This window comes from Conger conger, chromosome 15, assembly GCF_963514075.1.
Source record: "Conger conger chromosome 15, fConCon1.1, whole genome shotgun sequence".
NCBI classification, from domain to species: Eukaryota; Metazoa; Chordata; class Actinopteri; order Anguilliformes; family Congridae; genus Conger; species Conger conger.
Genome location: NC_083774.1, coordinates 6,745,713 through 6,771,649, shown reverse-complemented (window position 1 = coordinate 6,771,649; position 25,937 = coordinate 6,745,713). Strand labels below are relative to the sequence as shown.

The window sequence follows — 25,937 nt, the reverse complement described above, 5'->3', positions numbered from 1 at the left end:
CATGTATAAATGCACAAGGATTGGGACAATAACTCACCCAATGCTGATCACCCAATATGGATGTAAAAACCCTCACAATTCAGCTGACAGTCCGCACTTTAACCTCATATTAATTGTTTTATATCAAATCCAATGTCCTGGAGTACAGCCATATATACATATATAAAACGAAGTACGTATATACATACTTTACATAGATTAATTATTTTTATGTCCACATTTTTAAAACACGTTATAATGGCCAAAATATATTTAAGTTGCATTCTGATATCCTTCACTTGAGTAGCAGGAAGCATACCAGTTGAGATATAGCAAACAATATGCAGAATAAACAATTGCAATTCAATAAAAACTCAAATAGGCAACTTCCAAATATAAAAAGCAGGAGCTGGCACTTATAAGCCAGTTCAGTTATGGCTCGCAGTAATGACTGGTATTTTAATTGGACATACATATTACATATATACTGTACATACATAGCTACAGAAGTCATGGAAACTCTCTTCTGCAGTTTATCATACACACAAATGAAAATATTGCAGATATTTCACTATTCTATGTATCGATTCTGAAGTCCATGATTTCTGGTACTTGTCTGGATTCGACAGATTCTCTGTTCGCAAAGCGTTCTCCAAACAGCGCAGGTAAAGCCTCCAACTACATATCCCAGAATCCCCTGCGATAAGATTGCGATCCTGCGCTAATCTTATCATCCTTGAGCTTTCCAGTTCCCAGAATCAGTCAGCGCTGACGAGTCAAGAATAACAGTGCGAGTCACATCGCAATTTCACTCTAAGGCGGTTTGTACATGATTATCGGCGAAGCTTCGAAAATTGGGGTGCTCCTGAGAGACGGCAATGAAAATGGATTTGAATGCCATTATAGAAAAAATGGAAACTGGCGACCAGGATGCCGCTTTGATGGCTCTGCAGGCTTACAATAAAGAGGTAATGTCTCATCATAGAAGTCATGCTCTTAACCTGCCTTATTTCTGCGCCTATCGTGATGCTACGTTGCATTTTCATCTGCAATTTTACGGCAGCCTATTTGAGAGCAAGCCGGAGGAAAGTATTTTGTACCAAGTAGGCTAACAAACAGGAATACTGTAACGCGTTTAGTCATATGACGCCGATTCTGGCCCGATACACACACATCAAGTCAGAAGTGGGGTTAAGGCTGTGGATTATAAACCGCGCAGCTCGTCGTGCATAGCCGTAATACCTTCTAATGCTTTTAGCAACTGTCAGTCATAGATTGCTATTCGTTCACTGTATTCTTATTATGTAAAAGCGGGTGCTCGCGGCCACGACAGTTATGTGCTGTGAAAAAAACCTTTTGTTCTACCGATTGGGGCAGCCCGTGCATGCACGTTCACATTCTCGTTTAATGAAGCCCTCGTTAAACTGTTGCTCATCTTTGCAGTTTCACATAACGCTTCTTTAAAATAACTCCCAACAGCCGTTATTATGTCATTTGTCAGCCAGTACAATTAAGGGAGGGCACAACGACGACATGAGAAGGCAGGCTAAGCAGCTGTAGTTATTGCACATGATATATTATCTGATGCGTAAATGGCATCCCCTCTGAAGCGCTGTTGCGAGTGAATTCAGTGTCTAATTGGAGATCACAGCTCAGTGGCTTTTGGACAGAGTTTGGGTTTGGGGCACATCGTCCTCTGATGCGAAAGTAAAGCGGCTTCATCCTCCTGTGCATTTAATTCTTTTTCATTCAAGAATTAACCTGGCGGCTGCCAGTTTTTCATTGTGCTTTTTCCAGTGCACAGGATGACTGTTGCCATAAGCGAGCCTGGAGCAGGACGGTCAGTAACGCGGACCGTAGAGACCCTCCAGAATTGGGCCTCACACGCATAGGTTGCTGTTCTCACAAAGGACGCAATGTTTTTCCGGGGAACTTCATCTCCCTAGAGTGCTTAAGCCTTATTCAAAGCAAAAAGAGCTTTCTCAGAGAGAAAAAGGAACAAACTGTAACTGTAAGAATACAGCTTGTGGATTAAATTGAGACAACAGAAAAGCCAACACAAAATTGATGGCTTGATGAAAGCGCTTCAGCAGTTGTAGGCCTGTGTGTGTTTGAATTTGCTTTCTGCCCTCAAACCATCAGCTTTTCCATTATAGGTTCTCACTGAATAATTATCCTCCTCCCATTGTTTTTGAGGTTAGTTTATCCCTTGATAAACCTGCCCCTGAATACCTGTCACTGAAATGTTTGGGTAAAAGTGAGAGGCACAGGAGTCAGTACCATGCTGATGCCAAGGGCTGGTGTTCATTCTTTTCAACCACATACTTAATTTGTGTGCGTTTATATCGATAGATTTCAATTGCTGATTTTAAGTATGTCATTTATAACTGTGACTGAACTAGTTGCTGTTATACTTCTGTAATTCCAATTTTGTTGTTTGGTCACTTTGTGTTTTATGTGTGATTTTTATCTCAATGGGGGTATTCCTGGTTAAATGAAGGTTACATAAAATGTTTTGGTTTTTTTTAATACTGTGGCTCAACAAGGTGGCACTTTTTAAAATCAAAGTGGTCACACACAGTCCACCCGCAACCCTGGAGAGAAAATAAAGTTGTGCGTACGCGGAAAGAGTCCAGACTGCGTGTGCACGTGTGCGTGGGCACGTGCGCCTGCTGGCGGGTTACTGCCAGCAATTGGATTACGGCGACTCAGCTGTACAAATGGATGTCCCAGGCGCTGTCAAATCCAGCAGAAGCACAACAGGACCGCCTCCCGATTTAGCTCAGTGAAGTGAGCTTTCGCTTTCGCCCCGAAGTCCCGCAGCGAGCTGGACTGGTGGCACGTGCCCTGTCCATGTGACCCGGGCTTCATGGGTTCACCAGGAGCTCACGTCCCTGCGAGGAGGAGGAGAAACACGCCATGGTTCACCCCGAGTTCAGGCCCTGCCTCCCCCCCCCCCCCCCTCTGCCACCATCTCAGACCGGGGGTCTCAGGCTCAGTGCCGCGGAGGGCTGTGTGTGCGTGCGGGTCTGCATTCCCACCAATTAATGCTGCCTTCATTGATTCCTATTAGGGGCGGCCTGTAGCGTAGTGGTTAAGTTACGTGACTGGGACACGCAAGGTCGGTGGTTCGATCCCCGGCGTAGCCGCAATAAGATCCGCACAGCTGTTGGGCCCTTGAGCAAGGCCCTTAACCCTGCATTGCTCCAGGGGAGGATTGTCTCCTGCTTAGTCTAATCAACTGTACGTCGCTCTGGATAAGAGCGTCTGCCAGATGCCATTCATGTAATGTTAATGTAATGACTAGTTAACCCATATGCATTTAACTGCCTTTAAGGCACTGAATATAAGCAACAGTTGTTATTTAGACAACAGAAAGAACACATTTCCCTTAATATACATTGTGTGCAAACTTACAGTCCTAATTCAGCAAATAATTGAATATAATGAAGATCTGAGGCTGGGATAAAAAACAGCATACACACGGCCCTCCGTGGCACCGAGTTTGAGACACCGTCTCTGATCTAAATCATCAGGAGAAAGGGAGGGGAGAGCTATAAACTACACTCAGAATGAAAGGAATGGAACGTGCCTAAAAAGGTACAAATGCTAATCGCTGGGGCAGTACCTGGCGGGTACATAATACTGTACCCCTAGCCATCAATATGTAATCAATTTGTATATTTCTTTTGCATGGAAAACATACTCTTTGTACCCAAAGAAGAACATGACTATACTTTCAGTGTGCATTCGGGAAATTTGATCCTTGACAAGCAAAAATGTACCTCCACTGTCACTTTATTTCTGAGAGTGTGTGTCTGGATTAACACAGAGCTCCAAACCATAAATCACTCTTGATTAATGACGTAAAATCACGTATAATGTACTGACACAACCTTCCGTTTTTATTTCAGAAAAGCCAGTGCTTCACGTTCGGCACACAGGAACACGAGGAGAGGGAGGTATGGTCCACTGCTTGGTGACGATGTCATCCCTGGAGGCGCCTGTTCATACACCGTCAGCGTACTTTGTTATTGGTCCCTCGGCCCCATGCCAGAGGGAACAACTGCATTGTGTGAAATCGCATTTGCCCTTTATTTAATTTCCTTGCTTGGGCCGTCAAGGTGGTTGCCATAGAAACGAGCGCACGCTTTTACGCAAGTGGCAAACAAACAAAGATTCTAACGACGTTATCAGAGGATGTTGTTGAGCCACAGTTCCAGGCTTGTCTTCACACCAGTGCTTCAGGACTGTTTGCAGTGTCGGCGCAGAGTAATTTGTGTTGTCAGGAGTAGCCATTGCAGTTTAATTTAACATATTGTCTCTCTCTCACTAATTAACTTCTCATCTTTATCTTTTCTTGCATGCTTATTTATTAGGATGGAAAGTTGCAAGAGGTACAAGTGTAGAAAAAAAAGAATCAACAGTAGTTGACTTGTATCGTAAAACCCAGGGCTTATCGAGAAAGCAAAAAATATGAAAAATCAGTTTACAGTCAGTGATGAAAATCCAAATTGGCACATCAGTCAAAGTCAAACAGCTTCGGCTGTAGTGTAGGTTCGTTACGCAAAGAGGATTTGTTTCTGAAAGCAGTGAAATAAGCTCTGGGTTTGCACAGTCTGGTGCACAGAATGCCTCTGCCCCTAGACAGCATTAGTCTATCTGCAGAGAGGTGCTTTTACATGGTGTCGCCGTGCTTGTATTCTGTCACACGCATTCAAAATAACGAGATAAGACCAGTCCCTGGGCGACAGAGCCCCCCCGGGGAGCTCCCAGCCAACCAGCATTGGATTACCCATGTGGTTTCTGTGGTTGCTAAGAGACCGCGCAAGCCACGCCCGCTCTCCGCGTCATCCGTCACCGGGTAACATCCGCGCCGGGGTGGGGTCAGCGGAACGGCTGCGAGACGCTCTCTTCACCGTCGTCGTCTTCGCGTTTGCGGCGCTCGTTCGGTGATTAAACGCAGGTACAGCTCGTCCCCGTGGCTAAGCTCACCGCTGTGCCCTTTCCGACAGGGACGCGCGCCCGCGGTGTCTTAAACCTAAGACCAGAGGTAAAGCAGCTTACCCATCAGCCCCTGGGGTTATTTTGGCCTCCTGCTCCTCGCTCCGCTGCACCACGTCTCGTCCTTTTTCCGCAACGGGGAGCGATATTAACCAATGATTAACCGGCACGCGGGGACGTGGCGCACGCATCACTCACTGGAGGACAGCTCCAGAAACCCGTCTGGCACTGAGTGTACGACAGACACAGCCAATCGATAACGCCCATCGACTGCGCGGGATTGGCTGTCTGACTCCTGCCACCTCATTCGCTCTCCTCAGCTGTGCCCTGTCCAAGATACTGTCTGGTAATGCAGCACCAACCTTTACGCAAAACATTACGCTTCAACGCTCATGTAAAGGCGGACTGGTTTTTAGGTTTTTTTGTGCGTGCATTAAAATTTTTCTGCTTCTACATTTTGTTGTACATGTCACCTTCTTTAGTTTGCATTTTGTAAACTGGCTGACAGTACACAAGGAACTGCTGAATATTTTCTGTAAAACACAGAATCAAGGTTTCTTACCGAACGGCTTGTCTGTAAGGATGTTTTTTGAGGAGCTTGACAAGTTGACAGTCCTGGTAGAATGTTTCATTTCGAATGCAGGTCACTCTCTCCAGGCGTAAAAACCGAACCTGGAGAGAGAAGATGGGAGAGGAGTTATTGATCTGATTTATTATTTACTTTCATCCCGGATTCCCCAAAGGACAGCCTCTCCCTCGTATTCTGGGAGATTAATTTACCCACGAGCCCAAGTTTGTTGACATTAAAATGGCCGCCGTCTCTGCCCACCTCTTATGAAGGATGAAGGACCAGGAATTCTGTTTGCAAAATGCTCTGCAATCAAATACCAGTGCCTGAACACACAGAGATTAATCAGCCGCCTGGCACATAGAGGGTAAAATCCCTGACTGAGATGAGACCAGCGAGACCCACACTTAAAAAAACCTCACCATTTTAAACAGATTCCAGACAAAAACATTTTGGATGACTGAATGCATTTGATTACTAACATGTTTTCAAATTTTACGGCATCTAAAGAGTGTGAAGTTTAAAAAGTGGCATGAAAATGTAACTAGTCTAACATTCAAATGACACACAAAAAAAGGTCATCAGGACTGGTTTCTATTGCACAACATTTGTGTATCTTTTCATTTTGCCAAGTGTTTCTGCTATATATTTGACCCAGGCCTGGTGTTTGACTGGATATTGACAGAGTTTTGACAGTAGGTATCAAAAGTGACGCAGTTCGTTCAGCGATGAAAGGTTAGCCTTACTGAAGTCGAAGCTGTCAGTCGAACAGACGGGAGGTTTTAATAGAGTGGTGCAGTCAGGATTGTTTAAGGGCCCTTCACAAAGATCGATGGCCCCAGGCAGAGCTTTCCGCCAAACCCCCCCCGCCCCCCCTCCTGTTACCCAGCGGAGGTGTGCGATCGAGCAGCGCGTCGGCTCACGAAACGTCCGTGTGAATAAATCACGGCGAGCAGTAACCCACCCCCGCCGCCCGCCTCTGGGCTCACAGCCCGCGTCTCCGGGGTCTTTAAACACCGCCGACTTGAGCTGCAGCCGGGGAGAGCCGGCGAGCACAGACAGGCTTTGACAGCGATCCAAACTCTGGCCGCTCCAATGCTGCGCTGGTGGGGAGCGTCAATTAAGAGATTTCGTCCCCGAGTAGGACTAACACCCCGTTCATCACCGTGGAGCTGGGACCGGGACTGCACACGGAGGCCTGCGGGCCCTGTCCCCGTGACGTCTGCCACCAACGCGGGCGTGTATCTGCACAGCCTGCAGCGCTTTCTGATCGCACTGCTATTTTCAGTCCGCTGTTAGTTAGGGAAAATGGCACAATTAAGCCGCTTCCTCCTGCAATCGATATTTGGCGCTAAAACCGAGGTGAGAGGGAGCAAACAGCCGGAGGCGGACTAAAATGGCACAGAGTGCAGTTATTTTGGGAAAATCTCAGCAGCGGAAGGGCGCACGATGCGTCTGGGCTGCGTTATGGCAGTGTTTGTGGCAGGAAATGCGATGGTAACGCAGCAGATTTGTGCACGTTCAGCCTGGTCCCAGCTCTGCAGTGACGCTGTCTGTCTAAAAAAACAACAAGCCACCCCAAACCCCTCCCCTCCCCTCCTAACCTGACCCCGCCCGCCTCCCAACCCTGCAATTTAGCCCCGTTAGGAGTTAGGGGCGTGTCTGTAACAGGTGTCCCCCCCCCCACCACCCACCCCTTCCTCCTCCAGCGATTGGGCGAGCTGGTTCTGGGCTTCCTGGAGCGGGACCTGCAGCCGTCCTGCCAGCTGGCGTGCCTGGAGACCATCCGCATCCTGTCGCGGGACAAGCTGAGCCTGGCGCCCTTCGCCACGCGGCGGGCCGTCCTGACGCTGAGCCGGCACGCGGGCATCGCCCCCGGCGACGAGGGCCCCGCGGCGCAGGTGCCCGACCTGGACGTGACGGTGGAGGCGCTGAAGTGCCTGTGCAACGTGGTGTTCAACAGCGCCGCGGCGCAGGAGCTGGGCGCCGAGCTGCGCCTGATCGCCGGGCTGGCGGAGCGGCTGAAGCAGTGCGGGGAGGGCCACTGGAGCCACGAGGTGCGCTTCTTCGACCTGCGGCTCACCTTCCTGCTGACGGCGCTGCGGCTGGACGTGCGCACGCAGCTGGCCCGGGAGCTGCGCGGCGTGGGCCTGCTGGCCGACGCCCTGCACGCCACGCTCGACCTGCGCTGGCTCAACTCCTTCGAGGTCGCCCGCGACGACGGCCAGGACCCGCCCGGGCCCCTCGCCCCGCTGGGCCGCCAGGAGACCGAGCGCGCCATGGAGATCCTCAAGATCCTGTTCAACGTGACCTTCGACACCAACCGCCGCAAGGTGGACGAGGTGAGGCCCGGTGGGCGGGCGGCCGTCGGACCGCCGGACAAAAACGGCTTTACTGCTGCTTTTGGTTTGGTTTGGTGTCGTCAGATTAATCTACGAGGGTTTAAGTTCTTATCCGTGTGGTCACTCCTGGCACTTGGAACTGAACTTCCCTCTCGGGCTGGGATCATCAAATCACAGGGATCATCAAATCACAGTCAGAACTGCTGGTTGTCCACCCTCCCTTTACCTGGGAGTCAGGTGTGAAGACAGACAATCAGCAGCACTAATTGTTCAGTTAATTGCCCAGGAGAATAGAAATCCAGGCCCAGATTCAATGCTGCTCTAGGGCGTTCAGCTGGTTATGGGTGTGTATTTTGTTGTTTGTCGCTCTGAATAAGGGCGTTTGCTAAATACGTGTAATTTAATGGAACCGCTGTCGGCACGACAACCATCCTCAAGGGGCAAGACCATCTGGCAACTGATGCCTTGTGTACCGTTCATGACCTTAAAATTATAACTACGTCATAATGATGGAGAGCATCTCACATTCACTGGCCACCTCTTCTAAAAATCACTGGCATTTCCATCCTAGGAACACTCACACTACACACGTAGTCAGGACAAAGGGGGTTACATGCTACACAAGCCATGCTGAAACACTAAAGATAAAATTGACCTGTTATTCCAAATCCAGCCCTTGTTCTCCTTTCTCCCAGGTAATTAGCTGAGCAATTAGTGCAACTGATTGGCCAGACTGTCACCTGAATCCCAGGTAAAGGGAGGATGGAAAACCAGCAGTTCTCGGCCCTCGAGGACCGTGATTTGATGATCCCTGGTCTACACGATCTACAATACACACTGATGTCAGGGAGTCTTACTTAAGTGTAGCAGCACAGTGATGATGTCACACTGGCACTAATGCAGCTGCTGCTGTTCCGTTCTCCCCCGCCCCGCCCGCCACCGGTTTCCATGGCGACCTGCAGGAAGAGGCCGCCACATACAGACACCTGGGGGCGATACTGAGACACTGCCTCATGAGCTCAGCGGAAGGGGAGGACCGCACGGAGGAGTTCCACAGGTGAGAGAGCACCTGGCCCGCTCCCAAATCAGCCAGCCCGCCCTCATGAACTCATGACCTTGTGCATTTAACACACTGCAAGTCAGCCGTGCGCATCTCAGAGGCTTGGCACGAAGAGGCTGGAGGTCGCTCTGGACGAGAGCGTCTGCCAAATGCCAATAATGTGATGTAATGTAATGGAGGTCTCATAGCGACCCCGGACTCTCCCAGGGCACTGACACCAGAGTCATTCATGTTGTTTCACTTAAGTTTCTCACTCCCACACCCCGCTGTGGTCCGGCCTTAACCCTTTAACGTCCCCAACAAGACAAAAGAGAAAATATTTCTTTGCTTGTTTTAGTTCCTTGGGGCAAAAATAAGCAATTTTCTTCTTTTTTTTTTTAAGTTTCATTTATGTTGACTTAAGTCTAACATACTTTTCAACAAGTTACCATTACTGAAAATGTTCTCTAGGAAACAGTGGATCAGATATGACATGGCCCAATCTGTTACCATTAACACCACAATCCAGCACAGAAGGGCAAAAACATAAGCGTGTGTGTGTGTGCGTGTGCATGTGCGTGTGTGTACAGGGGAGGGAGGAGGCGTCTGCCCCAGCATCTAATAATAAAATAGGCTTAAAAGTAGGCCTTTTTATTTTTTTATTTTTTTTAAGAACCTCTCCCCCCCCTCTCCTGCCCCCCCTCTTATTTTTGCTCTCCTTTTCCATGTTTTGGAAATAAACTGGAGCAGTGAAGAAATGGTGTGTCCCATGGGAAATTCCACCAAATTCCTTTCAGAAAGTGGAATGTTGAGAGAGATGAAATGAGGGAATAACGAAATCAGATGTGCATGGGGGGGGGGGGGGGACTAATGGCGAGGAGCCCATTCTAAACTGTGTGTGATGTATGTGTGTGTGTGCGTGTGTGTGGTGTATGGTGTGTGTGTGTGTGTGTGTGTTACAGCCACACAGTGAACCTGCTGGGGAACCTCCCGTTGCCGTGTCTGGACGTGCTGCTCATTCCCAGGGTGCAGCAGGGCTCCATAGAGTACATGGGCGTGAACATGGACGCAGTCAACATGCTGCTGGAGTTCATGGAGAGGAGACTGGACCGGGTGAGCAGCACCACTAGTCATCTCACTCACTCACTCACTCACATGCACACGCACACATCACTCACATGCACACACACACACACACATGTATGTGTATAGTATGCACACACACGTGCCTATATACATATATATATATATATACATACACACACATCACTCGCACACATGTATGTGTATACTATGCACACACACGCCAATATATACACAACACATACACACACGTATGTGTATACTATGCTATGTGTGTATACTATGCTATACATGTGCCTATTTGCACACACAAACATACATGTACTCACGCACACACAAACACACACCTGTACGGTGCTTCCTGTTGTACCTCGCGTTCTCCCCGCAGTCACACACACCTGTGTAGAGCTGTTTTCCACGTCTACCTGCCTGGCCCAGGTGTGACTGTGCCTGTTACTCTTAATGAGGTTATTATGTACAGTGTCACAGTGCCCAGGGGATTCGCCAAAACACGGGGCGGCTCGGAGCAGGGACAGGCCCACAGCCGAACAGGCCACAGCTGGTGTGGGGGGTAAAGGAAACAAACACGCTTAAGACTGAGGACAGATTCCCCCACGGGTACAGACACCATCGGAGCGAGAAACCATGGCAAATCACTTCTGCTCCCGTCTCTGTGGACACCTGTTCAGTTTCACAGCACTGAACACATTGCCTGGGGTCTCGGACTCACTACCACAGAGGGGCCCCGTGTACGCAGGGTTTCATTACAACCAATTAACGCTGCCTTATTTGATTCCACTTACTCATTACTCAACACATTTCACTTTAAATACTGTAGATTATGTGCAAACCTACAGCCCTAATTCAGCACAACTAATTATCTAATCAAGATCTGAGGCTGGAATAAAAACCAGCATAAACATGGTCCTCCATAGCACTGAGTTTGAGACCACTGGTATATGTCATCTTACAGTCCAGAAGAAGACTGTTTTCTTCCACGCATATGACGCTCATTGAGAACGCCTCACTGGGAGCAGTAACCGGCCTCCATTCTAATTTGAGGCGGGTCAGAATGATGAGCGTGCCGGTCTCTCCTGGTCTCCAGGGCAACAAGGTGAAGGAGACGCTCCTGCCGTCCCTGAACCTCCTGACGGAGAGCGCCCGGATCCACAGGGAAACCCGGAAGTTCATGAGGACGAGGGTGAGGCCTGCTGAACGCATCCGCCGCGGCATTCCCAAATCCTACACACATTCCCAAATCCTACGCGCATTCCCAACTCCGACGCAAATCTCTGCGTTCCTCAGTGTTCCGCGTCCAACTATCATCCCCTGGCAGAGCTGGGTTCAAACAGTATTGGTTTTGGATTCAAATACTTGTCTGCATTTGACTAAGCTTGCCTGGTGGACTGGTACAAATTAAATTATCCCAAAACTGTAAATCCCATACATCTGCTCCTCCGAAGGTACTTTCCTTCCCTCAGTGAAGCCTGGAAGGCAGCAGCTTGTAGAACTACAAAACTTAATAGCGACAGATTAGCAAACTAGCTAGCCCAGTAACATAGATTTCATAAAAAATACATTAAATAAAAACTGCCTGCAAAGTAGTATGTGCACATAATTTGTGGTTGGCTGAGCTGAACTTACTGTCTCCCAGGCATCACTAAGGTCTGTCTCCTAGTGTTCCACGTCCAACGGTCGTTCTCAGATCCCTGTGTGTGTGCGTGTGCATGTGTGTGTGCGTCTATGTGTCTGTCTATGTGTGTGTGTGTGTGTGTGTGTGCGTGTCTATGTGTGTGCGTGTGTGTGTGTCTATGTATGTGTGTCTATGTCTATGTGTGTGTCTGTGTATGTGTGTGTGTGTGTGTGTGTCTGTGTGTCTATGTCTATGTGTGTGTGTATGTGTGTGTCTCTGTATGTGTCTGTGTGTCTATGTCTATGTGTGTGTGTGTGTCTGTGTGTCTATGTGTGTGTCTGTGTGTGTGTGTGTGTGTGTGTGTGTGAGCAGGTCCTGCCTCCTCTGAGGGACGTGAAGAACAGGCCGGAGGTTGGGAGCGCCCTGCGGAACAAGATCGTGCGGCTGATGACCCACATCGACACCGACGTCAAACACTGCGCCGCGGAGTTCCTGTTTGTGCTGTGCAAGGAGAGCGGTGAGTGGTACACACACTCCCATACACTACCCACACTCGCTGAAACTAACGCTGTGTCTCTTTAGTGTCCCATTAATTACATTAATGGCATTTGGCAGACGCTCTTATCCAGAGCGACGTACAGTTGATTAGACTAAGCAGGAGACAATCCTCCCCTGGAGCACTGCAGGGTTAAGGGCCTCAAGGGCCCAACGGCTGTTCGGATCATATTGTGGCTACACCGGGTATCGAACCACAGACCTAGCGGGTCCCAATCATGTACATTAACCACTACGCTACAGGCCGCCCCAGGTTCATAAAGGTCCCGGTTCATGAAGTTCATAAAGTACACGTGCTACGCTAACGCTAACACCGTGTCTCTTCAGTGTCTCGGTTCATAAAGTACACGTGCTACGCTAATGCTAACACTGTGTCTCTTCAGTGTCTCGGTTCATAAAGTACACATGGCTACGCTAATGCTAACACTGTGTCTCTTCAGTGTCTCGGTTCAAAAGTACACGTGCTACACTAACGCTAACACTGTGTCTCTCCAGTGTCTCGGTTCATAAAGTACACGGGCTACGCTAACGCTAACACTGTGTCTCTTCAGTGTCTCGGTTCATAAAGTACACGTGCTACGCTAACGCTAACACTGTGTCTCTCCAGTGTCTCGGTTCATAAAGTACACGGGCTACGCTAACGCTAACACTGTGTCTCTCCAGTGTCTCGGTTCATAAAGTACACGTGCTACGCTAACACTGTGTCTCTTCAGTGTCTCGGTTCATAAAGTACACGTGCTACGCTAACGCTAACACTGTGTCTCTCCAGTGTCTCGGTTCATAAAGTACACGGGCTACGCTAACGCTAACACTGTGTCTCTCCAGTGTCTCGGTTCATAAAGTACACGTGCTACGCTAACACTGTGTCTCTTCAGTGTCTCGGTTCATAAAGTACACGTGCTACACTAACGCTAACACTGTGTCTCTCCAGTGTCTCGGTTCATAAAGTACACGTGCTACGCTAACGCTAACACTGTGTCTCTCCAGTGTCTCGGTTCATAAAGTACACGGGCTACGCTAACGCTAACACTGTGTCTCTTCAGTGTCTCGGTTCATAAAGTACACGGGCTACGCTAACGCTAACACTGTGTCTCTTCAGTGTCTCGGTTCATAAAGTACACGGGCTACACTAACGCTAACACTGTGTCTCTTCAGTGTCTCGGTTCATAAAGTACACTTGCTACGCTAACGCTAACACCGTGTCTCTTCAGTGTCTCGGTTCATAAAGTACACGGGCTACGCTAACGCTAACACCGTGTCTCTTCAGTGTCTCGGTTCATAAAGTACACGTGCTACGCTAACGCTAACACCGTGTCTCTTCAGTGTCTCGGTTCATAAAGTACACGTGCTACGCTAACGCTAACACCGTGTCTCTTCAGTGTCTCGGTTCATAAAGTACACGGGCTACGCTAACGCTAACACTGTGTCTCTCCAGTGTCTCGGTTCATAAAGTACACGGGCTACGCTAACGCTAACACTGTGTCTCTTCAGTGTCTCGGTTCATAAAGTACACGGGCTACGGGAATGCGGCGGGGCTTCTGGCAGCGCGGGGGCTCATGAGAGGAGGCCGGGACCCGGGCCTGTACTCCGAGGACGACGACAGCGACACGGAGGAGTACAGGGAGGCCAAACCACAGTGAGTACCACACGCCTGTTACCACGGTGACCCGCCATCGCAACACGCAGGGCCAGGCAGGGGACAATAGCTACTGGTTGAAAATGAGTTCAAATCCCACGTTGGCGCAGCTGTAAAAATGTAAGTTTCTCTGGATGAGAATGTATTTTAAGTAAATACACCATTGTACTGTTATACTCAATAAAAATAATGTAAAAACGTGCTGACAAATATCATTGTTAAAGGAAGCTTTGTGGAAGGACTGTGTATTCTAAGTAGGGGTGCCATGTTGGAAGATTCCACACCTAGGATTTTCTCGGGTGGTGGGGCCCAATCTGAATTTCTTTCATGGGGCCCCTGATTCTGGGGCCCCAACTAGCTCAGCTCACCAGAAGCCCATTCTACACCCAGAGCCTTTATTCAGAAAACTCAGGAGTAGTACTACTGATCTGGGGTCAAGTTTGCAGTTTTATCTTATCATGCGCATGGTGCAGACCTGGGTCAAATGCACTATTGTTTTGGATTAAAAAAATCTTTTCTTCGATTTACTCAGCCTGTTTGGTGTATCGGAAACCCATGAAATACTCTCAGAAAGTGCAAACCCCGCCTTCTGGTCCACTTGATTGGCTCAGTTGCACCAGGCGAGATCATTTGAGCACAGAAATGTATTTGAATCCAAAGTGATTACGCGTTTGACCCAGGTCTGGTACGGTAGTAGTGATACGGACAGGGCTAGCCTGGGCCGGGGTCAGCAGTGCTGCTGAAATATGCTTTAAGGGTGAAGGCTGTGAAACGCCCTCTCTGTCCTTCTGTCCATCTGTCCGTCTGTCCCGCGCAGCATTAACCCCGTGACGGGGCGGGTGGAGGACGAGCAGCCCAACCCCATGGAGGGCATGACCGAGGAGCAGAAGGAGTACGAAGCCATGAAGCTGGTCAACATGTTCGACAAGCTCTCCAGGTGAGAGACAGGGGCTTCGCTATCTGTCTGTCTGTGTCTGTCTCTGTCTGTCTGTCTCTACTGCCTGTCTCTGCTGTCTGTCTTGTTCTGTGTTACAACCCTGGCTCAGGGAATATAACATAGAGGAAACAGACACAGTTAAAGTGTTTGAAAATAACTACATTTATTGCAACACAGAAACTATGAACTGCTCAAAACAAAATGGTGGCTGTTGAAGGCCCTGCTGCTACAGAGCTGGCTGCCAAGACAAAGAGAGAGAGAGAGCATGTGGAGGAAGGGGAGGAGTTTATATACTCCAGCCCATGGCAGGTGTGGCGGGTTAGTCATCAGTGCAGGGTTCACCTCCTGGCTCCACCTGCAGGACGAGACTAGAACGGTCTGTCTGCAGACGAGAGAGATTTAATCTGCAAGCCGGAGTCACGGAAACCCATTTCACAGCTCACAAACCGCGGGTGATGAATGGCAGGGAGTCGTGCCCACGGCAGCCCCTAAATAAGGAGGGTTTCGGATTAGCAGCCTTATCCTTATTTTAGCTGGCACTGCGGTCCAGGTCCAGCTCTGCAGAATGAGAGGGGAGACAGAGGGGACAGAGGGGAGTCAGAGGGGACAGAGGGGAGACAGAGGGGAGACAGAGGGGAGTCAGAGGGGAACAGAGGGGAGACAGAGGGGAGTCAGAGGGGAGACAGAGGGGAGACAGAGGGGACACAGAGGGGACACAGAGGGGACAGAGGGGACACAGAGGGGAGACAGAGGGGACACAGAGGGGAACAGAGGGGACAGAGGGGACAGAGGGGAGACAGGGGAACAGAGGGGAGACAGAGGGGAGTCAGAGGGGAGACAGAGGGGAGACAGAGGGGAACAGAGGGGACACAGAGGGGACAGAGGGGAGACAGAGGGGAGTCAGAGGGGAGACAGAGGGGAGACAGAGGGGAACAGAGGGGACACAGAGGGAACAGAGGGGACAGAGGGGACACAGAGGGGACAGAGGGGAGTCAGAGGGGAGTCAGAGGGGACAGAGGGGACACAGAGGGGGCAGAGGGGGCAGAGGGGACAGAGGGGAGACAGAGGGGAGACAGAGGACGCGTGTCTGTGTACAGCTGACTCTGCGTAACGGACACCACCTCTCTCTATACACACACACTCAGTGACCACTTAATTAGGTCAACCTGTGCACCAGTTTGTTTGTGCAAATATCTCATCAGCCAAACATTTGGCAGCAACTCAAAGCTTAGAAGCATGCAGACATGGTCAAGAGGTTCAGTCATTGTTCAGACCAAACATCAGAATGTGATCCTTAAAACACATTCTTTAAAGGTGACTTTAACCTTGGAATGATTGTTGGTGCCAGACTGGGAGGGCAGTATGGCACCACTATACCATAGAGGGTTAAGATACCTCAAGAGACACGGCACCACAGTGTGCATTCTGTGTCTGGAGTAGACTGGGGCAAACTGTAACCTTGCGGCTAAGGTTGACTGGGCCCTGGAAGGTCGGTGGTTCAAGCCCCGGTGTAGCCACAATAAGATCCGCACAGCTGTTGGGCCCTTGAGCAAGGCCCTTAACCCTAAGCTCCGGGGGGGGGGGGGTGATTGTCCCCTGCTTAGTCTAATCAACTGTAAGTTGCTGTGGATAAAAGTGTCAGCTAAATAACTGCAAAGTGCCGTCTCCGTGTCTGTTTGCAGAGATCACGTGATCCAGCCGATGAAGCTGGGGGCCGATGGGAAGATGACCTCGCTGGAGCCGGGCGATTTCGAGCGTCTGGTGCGGCGGGGCCAGCGCAGCGAGCCCGACAGCGAGGAAGAGATCGAGTGAGGGGGCTGATGGGAAGGCAGGCCTCCGACGCCACGCCGGGACGCTGACACACGGGTTCGAGGGACAGACAGAGAGAGAGAGAGAGAGAGAGAGAGAGAGAGAGAGAGAGAGAGAGAGACCGCCACACAAAGACCTTCTGCATCAGCTACACTGACCGGACTGAACCGGACCAAACCGGACCGGACCGGACCGAGCGCACCAGCTGGACACTGAGAACAAACTTCACTCAAACAAAAACAGGAGAACAGATCAGATTTAACCCGGGTTGGTGCGGATATGCTGCGTTTCCTTGTGAAAGCGCCGTAGAATATCGGGATCGCCACCCAAAAAGATGAACGACTAGAGAAACTGTGCCTTTGTGGTACGTTTTTATGGTACGAATAACAACCCCAGATTTCGTTTTTATGACAGGCGGAGACCGTGTTTTTGTCCAATCACCAGCTCCTCTCCCCTTCTCACTGATCTTTACGTTAGAGCTTCACTCCGCACACATAACCTCCAGTAGTGTACAGTGCACAGCTAGCTTTTCCTCACGCCCGAGACGGGTTCTTCCTGTCTCTGGCTATGTTCTGTCGCTCAGTCGGTACCTAGCAGCCTAAACAATCGCGGGTTTCTGCATTTGCATGCTCACGAAAAACTAATTTCGGTTCCAAACAGCTAGATTTTGTACTTTTGGTGAAATTCAACCAACACTAATTGGCAAGTATCCTGCGTTTTGTCTGGTTTTGATTGATCTATATAACCCAAATGTTATTTATTGATTTTATTTTGTTTAAAGTAAATTTTGAGAATTAGAGTAAGCTCTGCACAGAACAGTGCGCTGTTTTGGCTGGGAGACACAGAATTAATGGTCGTAACCTGAATAAATGGTCGTAACTTTTTCCCCGCACCTGAAGTATGAGCTCTGGCTATGAATCTCCGAAGCCAATGATTCTGCGGTCAGACAAAACCACGCCCGCCCGGGGGACTGACAGACACTGCTGACCTATTTATACCCATGGACACTGCGTTGCGTAGAGGAGAGCAAGGATTAAAAAAAAAAAAAAACAAAAAAAAAAAAACAACAGATTTAAACAAATAAAGTCTTCATTTTTAATTATTTATACTATGTTACAATGTGTAATGTAAGATTATTTAAAAAAAATGTAAAATGTTCATTTCATCTACCATTGTGCAGCCTGTTTTTTTCCCCCACTGTTCCAGTACACAAAACACCATTACACATCGGATTGACTGGGCCCTGGTACATCACCCAGGGCATGCCACTGGACATTACATCATCACTGATACAGAAACAACAGTAACATTCTAAGTCTGGCTTCCTGCAGTCTGGTTGGGAGATTAAATTAAATTAAATTAAATTAAATGCAGAATTCATTATCACTTAAGTGTTTGTGTGTGGCGAGGCTGAAGTCTCCTATTTGCTCTGGGAACAGAGTCTACCACAGGCCATCCGTTTGGCCGCCAGACGACCTCGCCCAGGATACCGCCATTACCGCCCCGCACAAGGGCAGTCATTCCAGGGGAATCCAACCGTCCACAGAGGGGGGGGGGCGGGGCGTCGGCCACGTAACCTGGGAAACAGAGAGCAGGGTTCCGCCTGGTGGTCACATGGTGCTCCTGGCTCCGAGGCAGAACCGCTAACCCGAGTGCTCCAGTCATGTGCCAGGCTGTGGCCAGACCCCCCCCCTCACTCCTCATTGGCTCTCTCCGACTGTGCCTTGGAAACAGAAATAAAAACAAAACAAAAAGTAAGCAAGACGGGTGAACGGGGGTGTTCTTCACGTCTTGCAGTTCTGCATGGGCGGGGGGTGGGGGGTGGGGGGGGTGGGGTTGGCTGGGGGCTGAAGGTCGTGTTCCATTGCCCAGGTGTCCAAGTGGGTGAGAGGTGAGGCAGTGATCTGTTTTGCAGTTTGGTGCGGAAGGAGAACTCAGACTACCCTTTCCCCTCTCTCCCCCGTTGCGAATAGTTAGAATTGTGCTGCAGCTGCACCGATCTCAGGACACCACGTAGGAAACAGATGGCACTTAAATTCATGAGCGTGTCCATAAAATGCAATACGGTGTCTAACATCGTCCACACTGTTCGTGGTGCATCAGAAAGGATTAAACTCAATTCAGGCCTTCACAGCGAAACTGTAACAATCTGAGAAAGTGTGATATAACGAGGCTGCAGAACTGCAGCGTCTGCAGGAACCGGCCATGCGGAACACTGCATCTTTCAAAAATATTGTCACGTGTGGCCAAAGCAAACATCTGTCACGCATTTCTCGCTGGACATTCCAAGCCAGCGGGCCCGGCGTCCACCCCTCTGGAGCCGAAGCTCGAGACGCCCCGGCCTCCCGCCAAGCTGGAGAAATGTCCAGATAGCAGGGTCGTTATAAACAAGGCCCGGTGCGAGGGCTGTGACTGGCTGCTGAGCGGAGCAGGGAGACCAACAGCGAGCCCAGGCTGGTGATATCCCGAACAGACGCACACTCATGGCCACCCGTCAGAGGCCAGGGCCCAATTGCCCAATTGCTCAGCTGGCTGTGAATCACAATGCAGTGCTGCCGCCGGGCATTCTACCCACAAGCTTCTGCATGCTGTCTAATTATACCACCTGCTGCCATGGAAACTAGAGCTACTAGATGAAAATCTTGACAAAAAATGATGTTATTTTTTAGTTTATTTGTTACGGGCGGGGCGGCACGGATGGTGCAGTGGGTAGCACTGCCGCTTCACAGCAAGGAGGTCCTGGGTTCGGATCCCCGTCGGCCAGGGCCTCTCTGTGCGGAGTTTGCATGTTCCCCCCGTGTCTGCGTGGGTTTCCTCCGGGTACTCTGGTTTCCTCCCACAGTCCAAAGACATGCAGGTTAGACTGATTGGAGAGTCTAAATTGCCCGTAGGTATGAGTGTGTGAGTGAATGGTGTGTGTGCCCTGCGATGGACTGGCGACCTGTCCAGGGTGTATTCCTGCCTTTCGCCCAATGTATGCTGGGATAGGCTCCAGCCCCCCTGCGACCCTGATCAGGATAAGCGGGTTAAGATAATGGATGGATGGATGGATGGATGTTACGGGCGGAGCAGCCATAGTCCCTGCTGCTTATAAGAGCATGCACCATTCCTCATCTGAGAAACATCTCTGAACATTCTGAAAAACTCATGCAGCCTGTAATTCTTGTGTGTGTGTGTGTGTGTGTGTGTGTGTGTGTGTCTCACACTCGCCCACCTTACTCCTATCGGCTGCCATGAGTGCCTCCAGCTCCTGTGTCCAGCCCAAGATGTCCGTCAGCTTGCGTACCCCGCCCACCACATCTCCCAGTTCCGCCACATCGTTTGGGCGAAGGGCCCTGCCGGCGAAGGGCCCCACCGGGTCCCTGTTGATCAGGAGACGGGGTACGGAGCCCCGAACTGCCCCCGCCAGGCTGGCGAAGGGCTCCACCTGCCCCAGGGTAAGGATGGGACAGGTTAGGTCACCTCAATACAGACGCCTTTACCGGGGGTGCCCAGCTGGTGCACCCCCAAGACACACTCGCGAGAAATGCAGCGATACCTCCTACATCCCAGAATGCACCCTACCAAGGCTGGGGTCAGTTCCATATCAACTCATATCTAGTCAGGGAAAGAGTGAAACCTCAAATTAACTGAAAAATGCTCATAATGTTCTTCTGTAATTGTGTAATAAATCACCTGAACTGCAGTAGGCTTCCTAGACTGACTGTAATGACACAGATTTGACCCCACATCTGCTGTTGACAGCAGTACTGCAACTTCTGCAATAAACTGCTGCTGCAATCACACTGTGCTAGCCCCACACTGTTAGTCTGTTCCCTCCCAAAATTATTGAGGCACTGAGATGGAACTACAAGTACCAGCATGACGAGGCTCATTGGGAATCACCAATCACCATCATCTACAATCATGAGAGATTGCTCAGCAAGTTAGGAGCTATGCACGTAGGATAATTCTACCTGATGCTATGCCACGGTGCTTATCCATCTCACCTCCAGAGAGGTTCCCATGACGATGAGGAGGTCGGCCAGGGGGAAGTCCGTCAGGTACAGGAAGAAGTTCTGCGGAAGCTCCTCGCCGAAGAACACAATGTTGGGCTTGATGACCCCTGTACAGGTTGGGCACTTTGGCACCGTGCTGGCCATGATGTCTGCCTGCACACACACACACACACACACACACACACAACACACAAACACAATGCAGAGAGAAATAAAATCACCACTCTCTCTGTCCCTCTCACACACACACACACACACCATGCGCACACACATACACACACACACATGCACACACACCATGTGCAGAGAGAAATAAAATCACCTCTCTCTCTGTCCCTCTCTCTCACACACACACACACACACACAAACACAATGCAGAGGAAAATAAAATCACCTCTCTCCCTGTCCCTCGCGCACTCACGCACACTCTCAGAAATAGTGACAGTGGAGGCAGTTTGCTCTTCAAGGATCAAATTTCCCAAATGTACCCTGAAAGTATAGTAATGTTCTCTTTGAAAACAAATGAGTGTATATATATATATATGTATTATATATTGTAGGCAATTTAATGCACCTATAGGGTACCGCCCCAGCAACAAGTATTTGTATCTTTTTAGACACTTTGTGCACACAAACACACTCAAATGTGGCACAGACATCTAATGATTGCTGCTAAATGTTCATTCTAGACTGTTCTCCTCATTATGTATTCTTATGTTCTACCGTGCAAAGGAAAAAGAAAAAGAAGCATTTTACCCTTCCCGATTTCCTCTATTATTGCATATTCATCACACTGAATGGTTTCAGATTTTTAGACAAACTGTAATATCAGAATCTGAGTACACACAAAACATTTCTTAAATTACCATTTCATCCAATGACTATTTCATAAACATACTGATGGCTTTCAGCCCTCTTCATGTCCTTTTATGAGACATGTTAAAAAATCCATGAACATCATCGTCAAATCCCTCCGCCTCCCAGCTGCATGGTGGTGTTGTTTAGGTCAACAGAGCTTTAATTACAAACAAAACATAAAACACACTGGAGTAAATCAGCCCAATTTAAAAAATCAATCTAGCTCCCAACCCCCCACCTGTCACTCACCCGTAGCTCCTCCCCAGGGTACTCTCTCAGGCACACTGTGCAGGTCGCCATGGAGAATGTTCCGTGAGCTTCCACCAGCTTACTGGGAGAGATTCCGGCCACTAGAAACACACACACACACACACACACACACACACACACACACACACACACACACACACACACACACACACACACACACACACACACACACACACACACACACACACACACACACACACACACACACACACACACACACACACACACACACTCAATTAGTGTTACTGACTGGCCAGACTGTCTTCACACCTGACTCCAAGGTAAAGGGAGCCTGAAAAACCAGGTTGATGATGCCTGGTGTAGTGTCTGTAGTAATGAGCCCTTGGTTCAGGGGGTTCCCAAGAGAGCACAAATGCTCCTCAGTTGAAAAAGTAGGAGCACACTAATGAATTCCAATTCGCTTTCCAGTTTGCACAAATCAATTTTCAGTAGCAAGTGCAGCTAAAATTGGGTGCAGCGCAGAGCCCTGTACAGGGAGCACAGAACTCACTGCGTTCCAGGCCGTCGATGTTCTGTGTGTACATCCTGACCAGCTGACCCTTATCCTGCAGGAGCCGGACGAAGTAGTGGGTGGCGTTGGGCTGGTAGTTCCCCGGGTACAGCTCCTTGGCCAGGGCGAAGAAGGGCTCGGGGTTGTAGTGGAAATAGTTTATCTCAAATATGGCCTCCGCGTACGGGAGGTTGTACTGCTGCAGGTTGTCATAGAGACCACTGCCTGGAGACCTGTGGCAAAGAGGGAAGTGATGTCACAGCCCCGTAGACACAGGATCTGGACGGAAAGCACTAACGTGGACTCACCGTGTTTCAAAGACCATGATGTTCCGAACAGTGCAACGTTCATGACGATTAAATAACCAATTACTTCTAGATCAGCTTTGGTTTTTGTGTGTGTGTGTGTGTGTGTGTGTGTGTAAAGAATAATCCCTTCCGTTTTCATAAAAACTGGTACGAGACACGTACACTACCTATTTCAGCACAGAGTGACAAGGCAATGGTGCTCCCCAGTGACAGCGTAGTGGGGAAACAAGTGACTACAAACCGGGCAGGCTTATACGGCATAGACATATAGGGGGCAACATGGCTCAGGCAGTAAGAGCAGTCGTCTGGCAGTCGGAGGGTTGCCGGTTCGATCCCCCGCCCGGGCTGTGTCGAAGTGTCCCTGAGCAAGACACCTAACCCCCAAATGCTCCTGACAAGCTGGCCGGCGCCTTGCATGGCAGGCAATCGCCATCGGTGTATGAGTGTGTGTATGAATGGGTGAATGAGAAGCATTTGGATAAAGGCGCTATATAAATGCCAACCATTTACCATATACATAAGACTATAGACTGTAAAAAAGATAATACACAATGATCGGGCAACAGCATAACAACAATAACAGAAAAACAAGTACAGCAAAACCATAACAATATCAACAAGTCAAGGGTCATAAGAGAATGTGTGTATTTAGTTTGCTTTTAAGAATATTAAGAGAACTTGCATGTGGAATTGATGAATGGTAATTAGTAAACGGTTGGCATTTATATAGCGTCTTTAATCAAAGCGCTGTACAATTGTTGCTTCTCATTCACCCATTCATACACACACTCACACACCAACCATGCAAGGCACCAACCAGCTCGTCAGGAGCATTGAGGGGTTAGGTGTCTTGCTCAGGGACACTTCGACACATCCAGGGCGGGATCAAACTGGCAACTGCCAGACGACTGATCTTATTGCCTGAGCCAATGTCGCCCCAATACAATTGACAATGACAATTCTCACAACTCTCACCTGAAGTCCGGGATGCCACTGGGGGTGCTGATGCCGGCCCCCACCATCACCACAACCCTGCGGAACTGCCCCTCCCCGATGCCCCGGGCCAGGCCCTCCAGGGTCTGCTGGGGCTGGTCGCCCCCTCCGCCGCCCCGCCCAAACAGCCCTCGTGCCCCACTGCTCCCAACCGGCCAGCGCCTGGGGTTCGAGCGAGACGGGACACGCCTGGGTCAAACACGTCTGCGTGAAATACCGTATTTTAAACTCTAAACTGAGGCAGCAAGTCCCTGAGCAATTTTTTTCATGTTGTTTTTTTATTTTATTGAACACTTCTTATATACCAGCGCGACTCAACTCCACGTCCTGTGGGCCGCAGTGTCTGCAGGAATTTGCTCCTACCGTGCGCTACATCACCTGGTTTCACTAAATATTTTACCTGCTTGGTTCAGATAATAAGATACTGACTGAAATCAGGTGGTGTAGCGCCTGGTAGGAGCAAATACCTGCACCCACTGCAGCCCACAGGACATGGAGTTGAGTAGCACTGTTATATACAAACAATCAAGGCACATATATCAATATTGCAACCCATCCATCCATCCATTATCTGAACCCACTTATCCTGAACAGGGTCGCAGGGGGGCTGGAGCCTATCCCAGCATACATTGGGCGAAAGGCAGGAATACACCCTGGACAGGTCGCCAGTCCATCGCAGGGCACACACACCATTCACTCACACACTCATACCTACGGGCAATTTAGACTCTCCAATCAGTCTAACCTGCATGTCTTTGGACTGTGGGAGGAACCCGGAGTACCCGGAGGAAACCCACGCAAACACGGGGAGAACATGCAAACTCCACACAGAGAGGCCCCGGCCAACGGGGATTCGAACCCAGGACCTCCTTGCTGTGAGGCGGCAGTGCTACCCACTGCACCATCCGTGCCACCCAAATATTGCAACCCCCTGAGCATTTTCAGTAAAGCAAGTTACGGAACAAAAGATACATAAGCTACATATCACATGAAAATAAACTTTTGTTCTGAATACCAGTGGAAATTGATGTAACTTTTTTATATTTCAGAAATATGCATGCATTTTACTGGTATCTGCAGAGTCAAACGACGCCTTTTAAATAAACCATTTGACCCCAGATGGAGCTGCTGGATACACATTTAATTTATTACTCCTGTAGCTGTAATTTGTGAATAAGTCTCTATATATATCCAGGGTGCTATATATACAGGTTTGTACTGACCACCTTTCACACCTGAATGAGAAAATATAACCTATTGTGCATATGAGCCACGCATTACCGCACTCACCCATTTGAGAGAGTCGTCTCCAGTCGACCTCCAGTCGAGCCTTCGGTGTGTTTATGTTTGAGATTTAGGGCGCCCGTTTGCTTTCTGGCAAAACATGTCAATGTCCTGTGTTGCAATTCTAAGAAAAATACATACATGCAGAGAGATGCAAATCAGAGATCAATTAGCAGACTGAAATACCGCAGAAGTATTGGCACCCTGGTTAAAAAATAACTGTAACAACCCACTGTAACTGATAGCCTACAATTCGTAACCCGGGGCCAAAAGTACACTAGGGTATCTGGTAACTTAGCTCGATACATATATAATATATCATGGTAAGTGGATTTAAAAAAAATTCACCTCAAACTATACGAGCAAGCTAAATAAACGAGCTCGGGAATTATGTTTGTTGACTGTCATATTTAGAAAAACTGGAAGTACTTCAAGTAGTTCATCGGCTTTATTATAAGCAACACTTGTATTAACGTAGTCGATATTAACGGAGGTTGATCAGCTAGTTAGCGTGTGGATGTAGGGCGGTTACCTTTTAAACATGACAGTCCAATTCCCTTGGACCGTATGTTTTGGTTGACTGACACCCGACACAGCTGACCGAGTGCAGACGTCAAAATAATGCCTTTCATCCCTCCGTTTGCCGCCTTCTTCAATTCTCGGCTAAAATCAGTGTGCCTTTTGGAAGCAAAGCGACTCGTCAGTCAACCCTGCGCGTCCTGGCAAACACAACCAGACAGGCATTGCCAAGAAATTTGCGCTGCTTGACCTCAGAAATGGAAACCCTAGTTTCGTGCGGATCGAGGTCATCCAGCTGCAAAGCAGTTCTGCAGTCGCACCTGAAAATGCGCAAACGTCGACGACCTATTGATGACGTATAAACTACCATAATATATTGTATATAGTGGATAAAGACTGTCAGTGTGTGTCGGTGAAATATCAAAAGGCATATAAATGGCTCAATATATATCATTAGCTTGCAAGACACAAAAGTAAATTATTTCGAAGCAATTATTTGGGTTAAAATCTCTGTTTTATTTGGTTTTAATGAACATAATGCAATTTGTACTATTTGATACACATCTTTGAAGAACACGATTTTAACTTTCCAAACGAATGTGTCAATACTT

The 25,937-nt window shown here is 49.0% G+C and overlaps 2 protein-coding genes across 6 annotated transcripts; one reads left to right on the top strand and one right to left on the bottom strand.

Moving 5' to 3' along the window:
• Positions 1 to 715: 715 nt before the first annotated feature.
• Positions 716 to 17,965, top strand: ric8a (RIC8 guanine nucleotide exchange factor A). 2 transcript variants are annotated; one of them, XM_061222001.1, is made up of 11 exons: positions 716 to 947; positions 3,894 to 3,941; positions 4,359 to 4,376; positions 7,261 to 7,893; positions 8,856 to 8,950; positions 9,895 to 10,045; positions 11,121 to 11,216; positions 12,021 to 12,165; positions 13,695 to 13,839; positions 14,657 to 14,776; positions 16,459 to 17,965. In XM_061222001.1, exons 1-11 carry the CDS (start codon positions 858 to 860, stop codon positions 16,586 to 16,588), a joined length of 1,671 nt encoding a protein of 556 aa, XP_061077985.1. In that variant the 5' UTR covers positions 716 to 857; the 3' UTR covers positions 16,589 to 17,965. The 2 variants fall into 2 exon arrangements, with proteins under 2 accessions (XP_061077985.1, XP_061077986.1); XM_061222002.1 differs by lacking the exon at positions 4,359 to 4,376.
• Positions 5,569 to 25,645, bottom strand: sirt3 (sirtuin 3). Of its 4 annotated transcripts, XR_009705001.1 has the most exons (9): positions 25,340 to 25,645; positions 24,814 to 24,931; positions 23,506 to 23,685; positions 22,223 to 22,455; positions 21,691 to 21,791; positions 20,575 to 20,736; positions 19,800 to 20,012; positions 18,163 to 18,308; positions 5,569 to 5,655 (listed from the first exon to the last, which is right to left on the bottom strand). XR_009705001.1 is itself a non-coding variant. In XM_061222003.1 (8 exons), the coding sequence occupies exons 1-8, from the start codon at positions 25,437 to 25,439 to the stop codon at positions 18,279 to 18,281; spliced, it is 1,137 nt and encodes a 378-aa protein (XP_061077987.1). In that variant the 5' UTR covers positions 25,440 to 25,645; the 3' UTR covers positions 16,442 to 18,278. The 4 variants fall into 4 exon arrangements, 3 of the variants coding, with proteins under 3 accessions (XP_061077987.1, XP_061077988.1, XP_061077989.1); XM_061222003.1 differs by lacking the exon at positions 5,569 to 5,655 and having other exon boundaries at positions 16,442 to 18,308; XM_061222004.1 differs by lacking the exons at positions 5,569 to 5,655; positions 25,340 to 25,645 and having other exon boundaries at positions 16,442 to 18,308; positions 23,506 to 23,727.
• Positions 25,646 to 25,937: the final 292 nt, after the last annotated feature.

Excerpts from the sequence above, each read along its gene's own strand:
- ric8a (XM_061222001.1), top strand. The coding sequence starts at position 858 with ATGAAAATGGATTTGAATGCCATTATAGAAAAAATGGAAACTGGCGAC. Across the intron at positions 948-3,893 it reads TGCAGGCTTACAATAAAGAG|AAAAGCCAGTGCTTCACGTT; the intron begins GTAATGTCTCAT and ends TTTTTATTTCAG. Across the intron at positions 11,217-12,020 it reads GGAAGTTCATGAGGACGAGG|GTCCTGCCTCCTCTGAGGGA; the intron begins GTGAGGCCTGCT and ends GTGTGTGAGCAG.
- sirt3 (XM_061222003.1), bottom strand. The coding sequence starts at position 25,439 with ATGAAAGGCATTATTTTGACGTCTGCACTCGGTCAGCTGTGTCGGGTG. Across the intron at positions 24,932-25,339 it reads TGGACTGTCATGTTTAAAAG|AATTGCAACACAGGACATTG; the intron begins GTAACCGCCCTA and ends TATTTTTCTTAG. Across the intron at positions 23,686-24,813 it reads GAGACGACTCTCTCAAATGG|GCGCTGGCCGGTTGGGAGCA; the intron begins GTGAGTGCGGTA and ends CTCGAACCCCAG.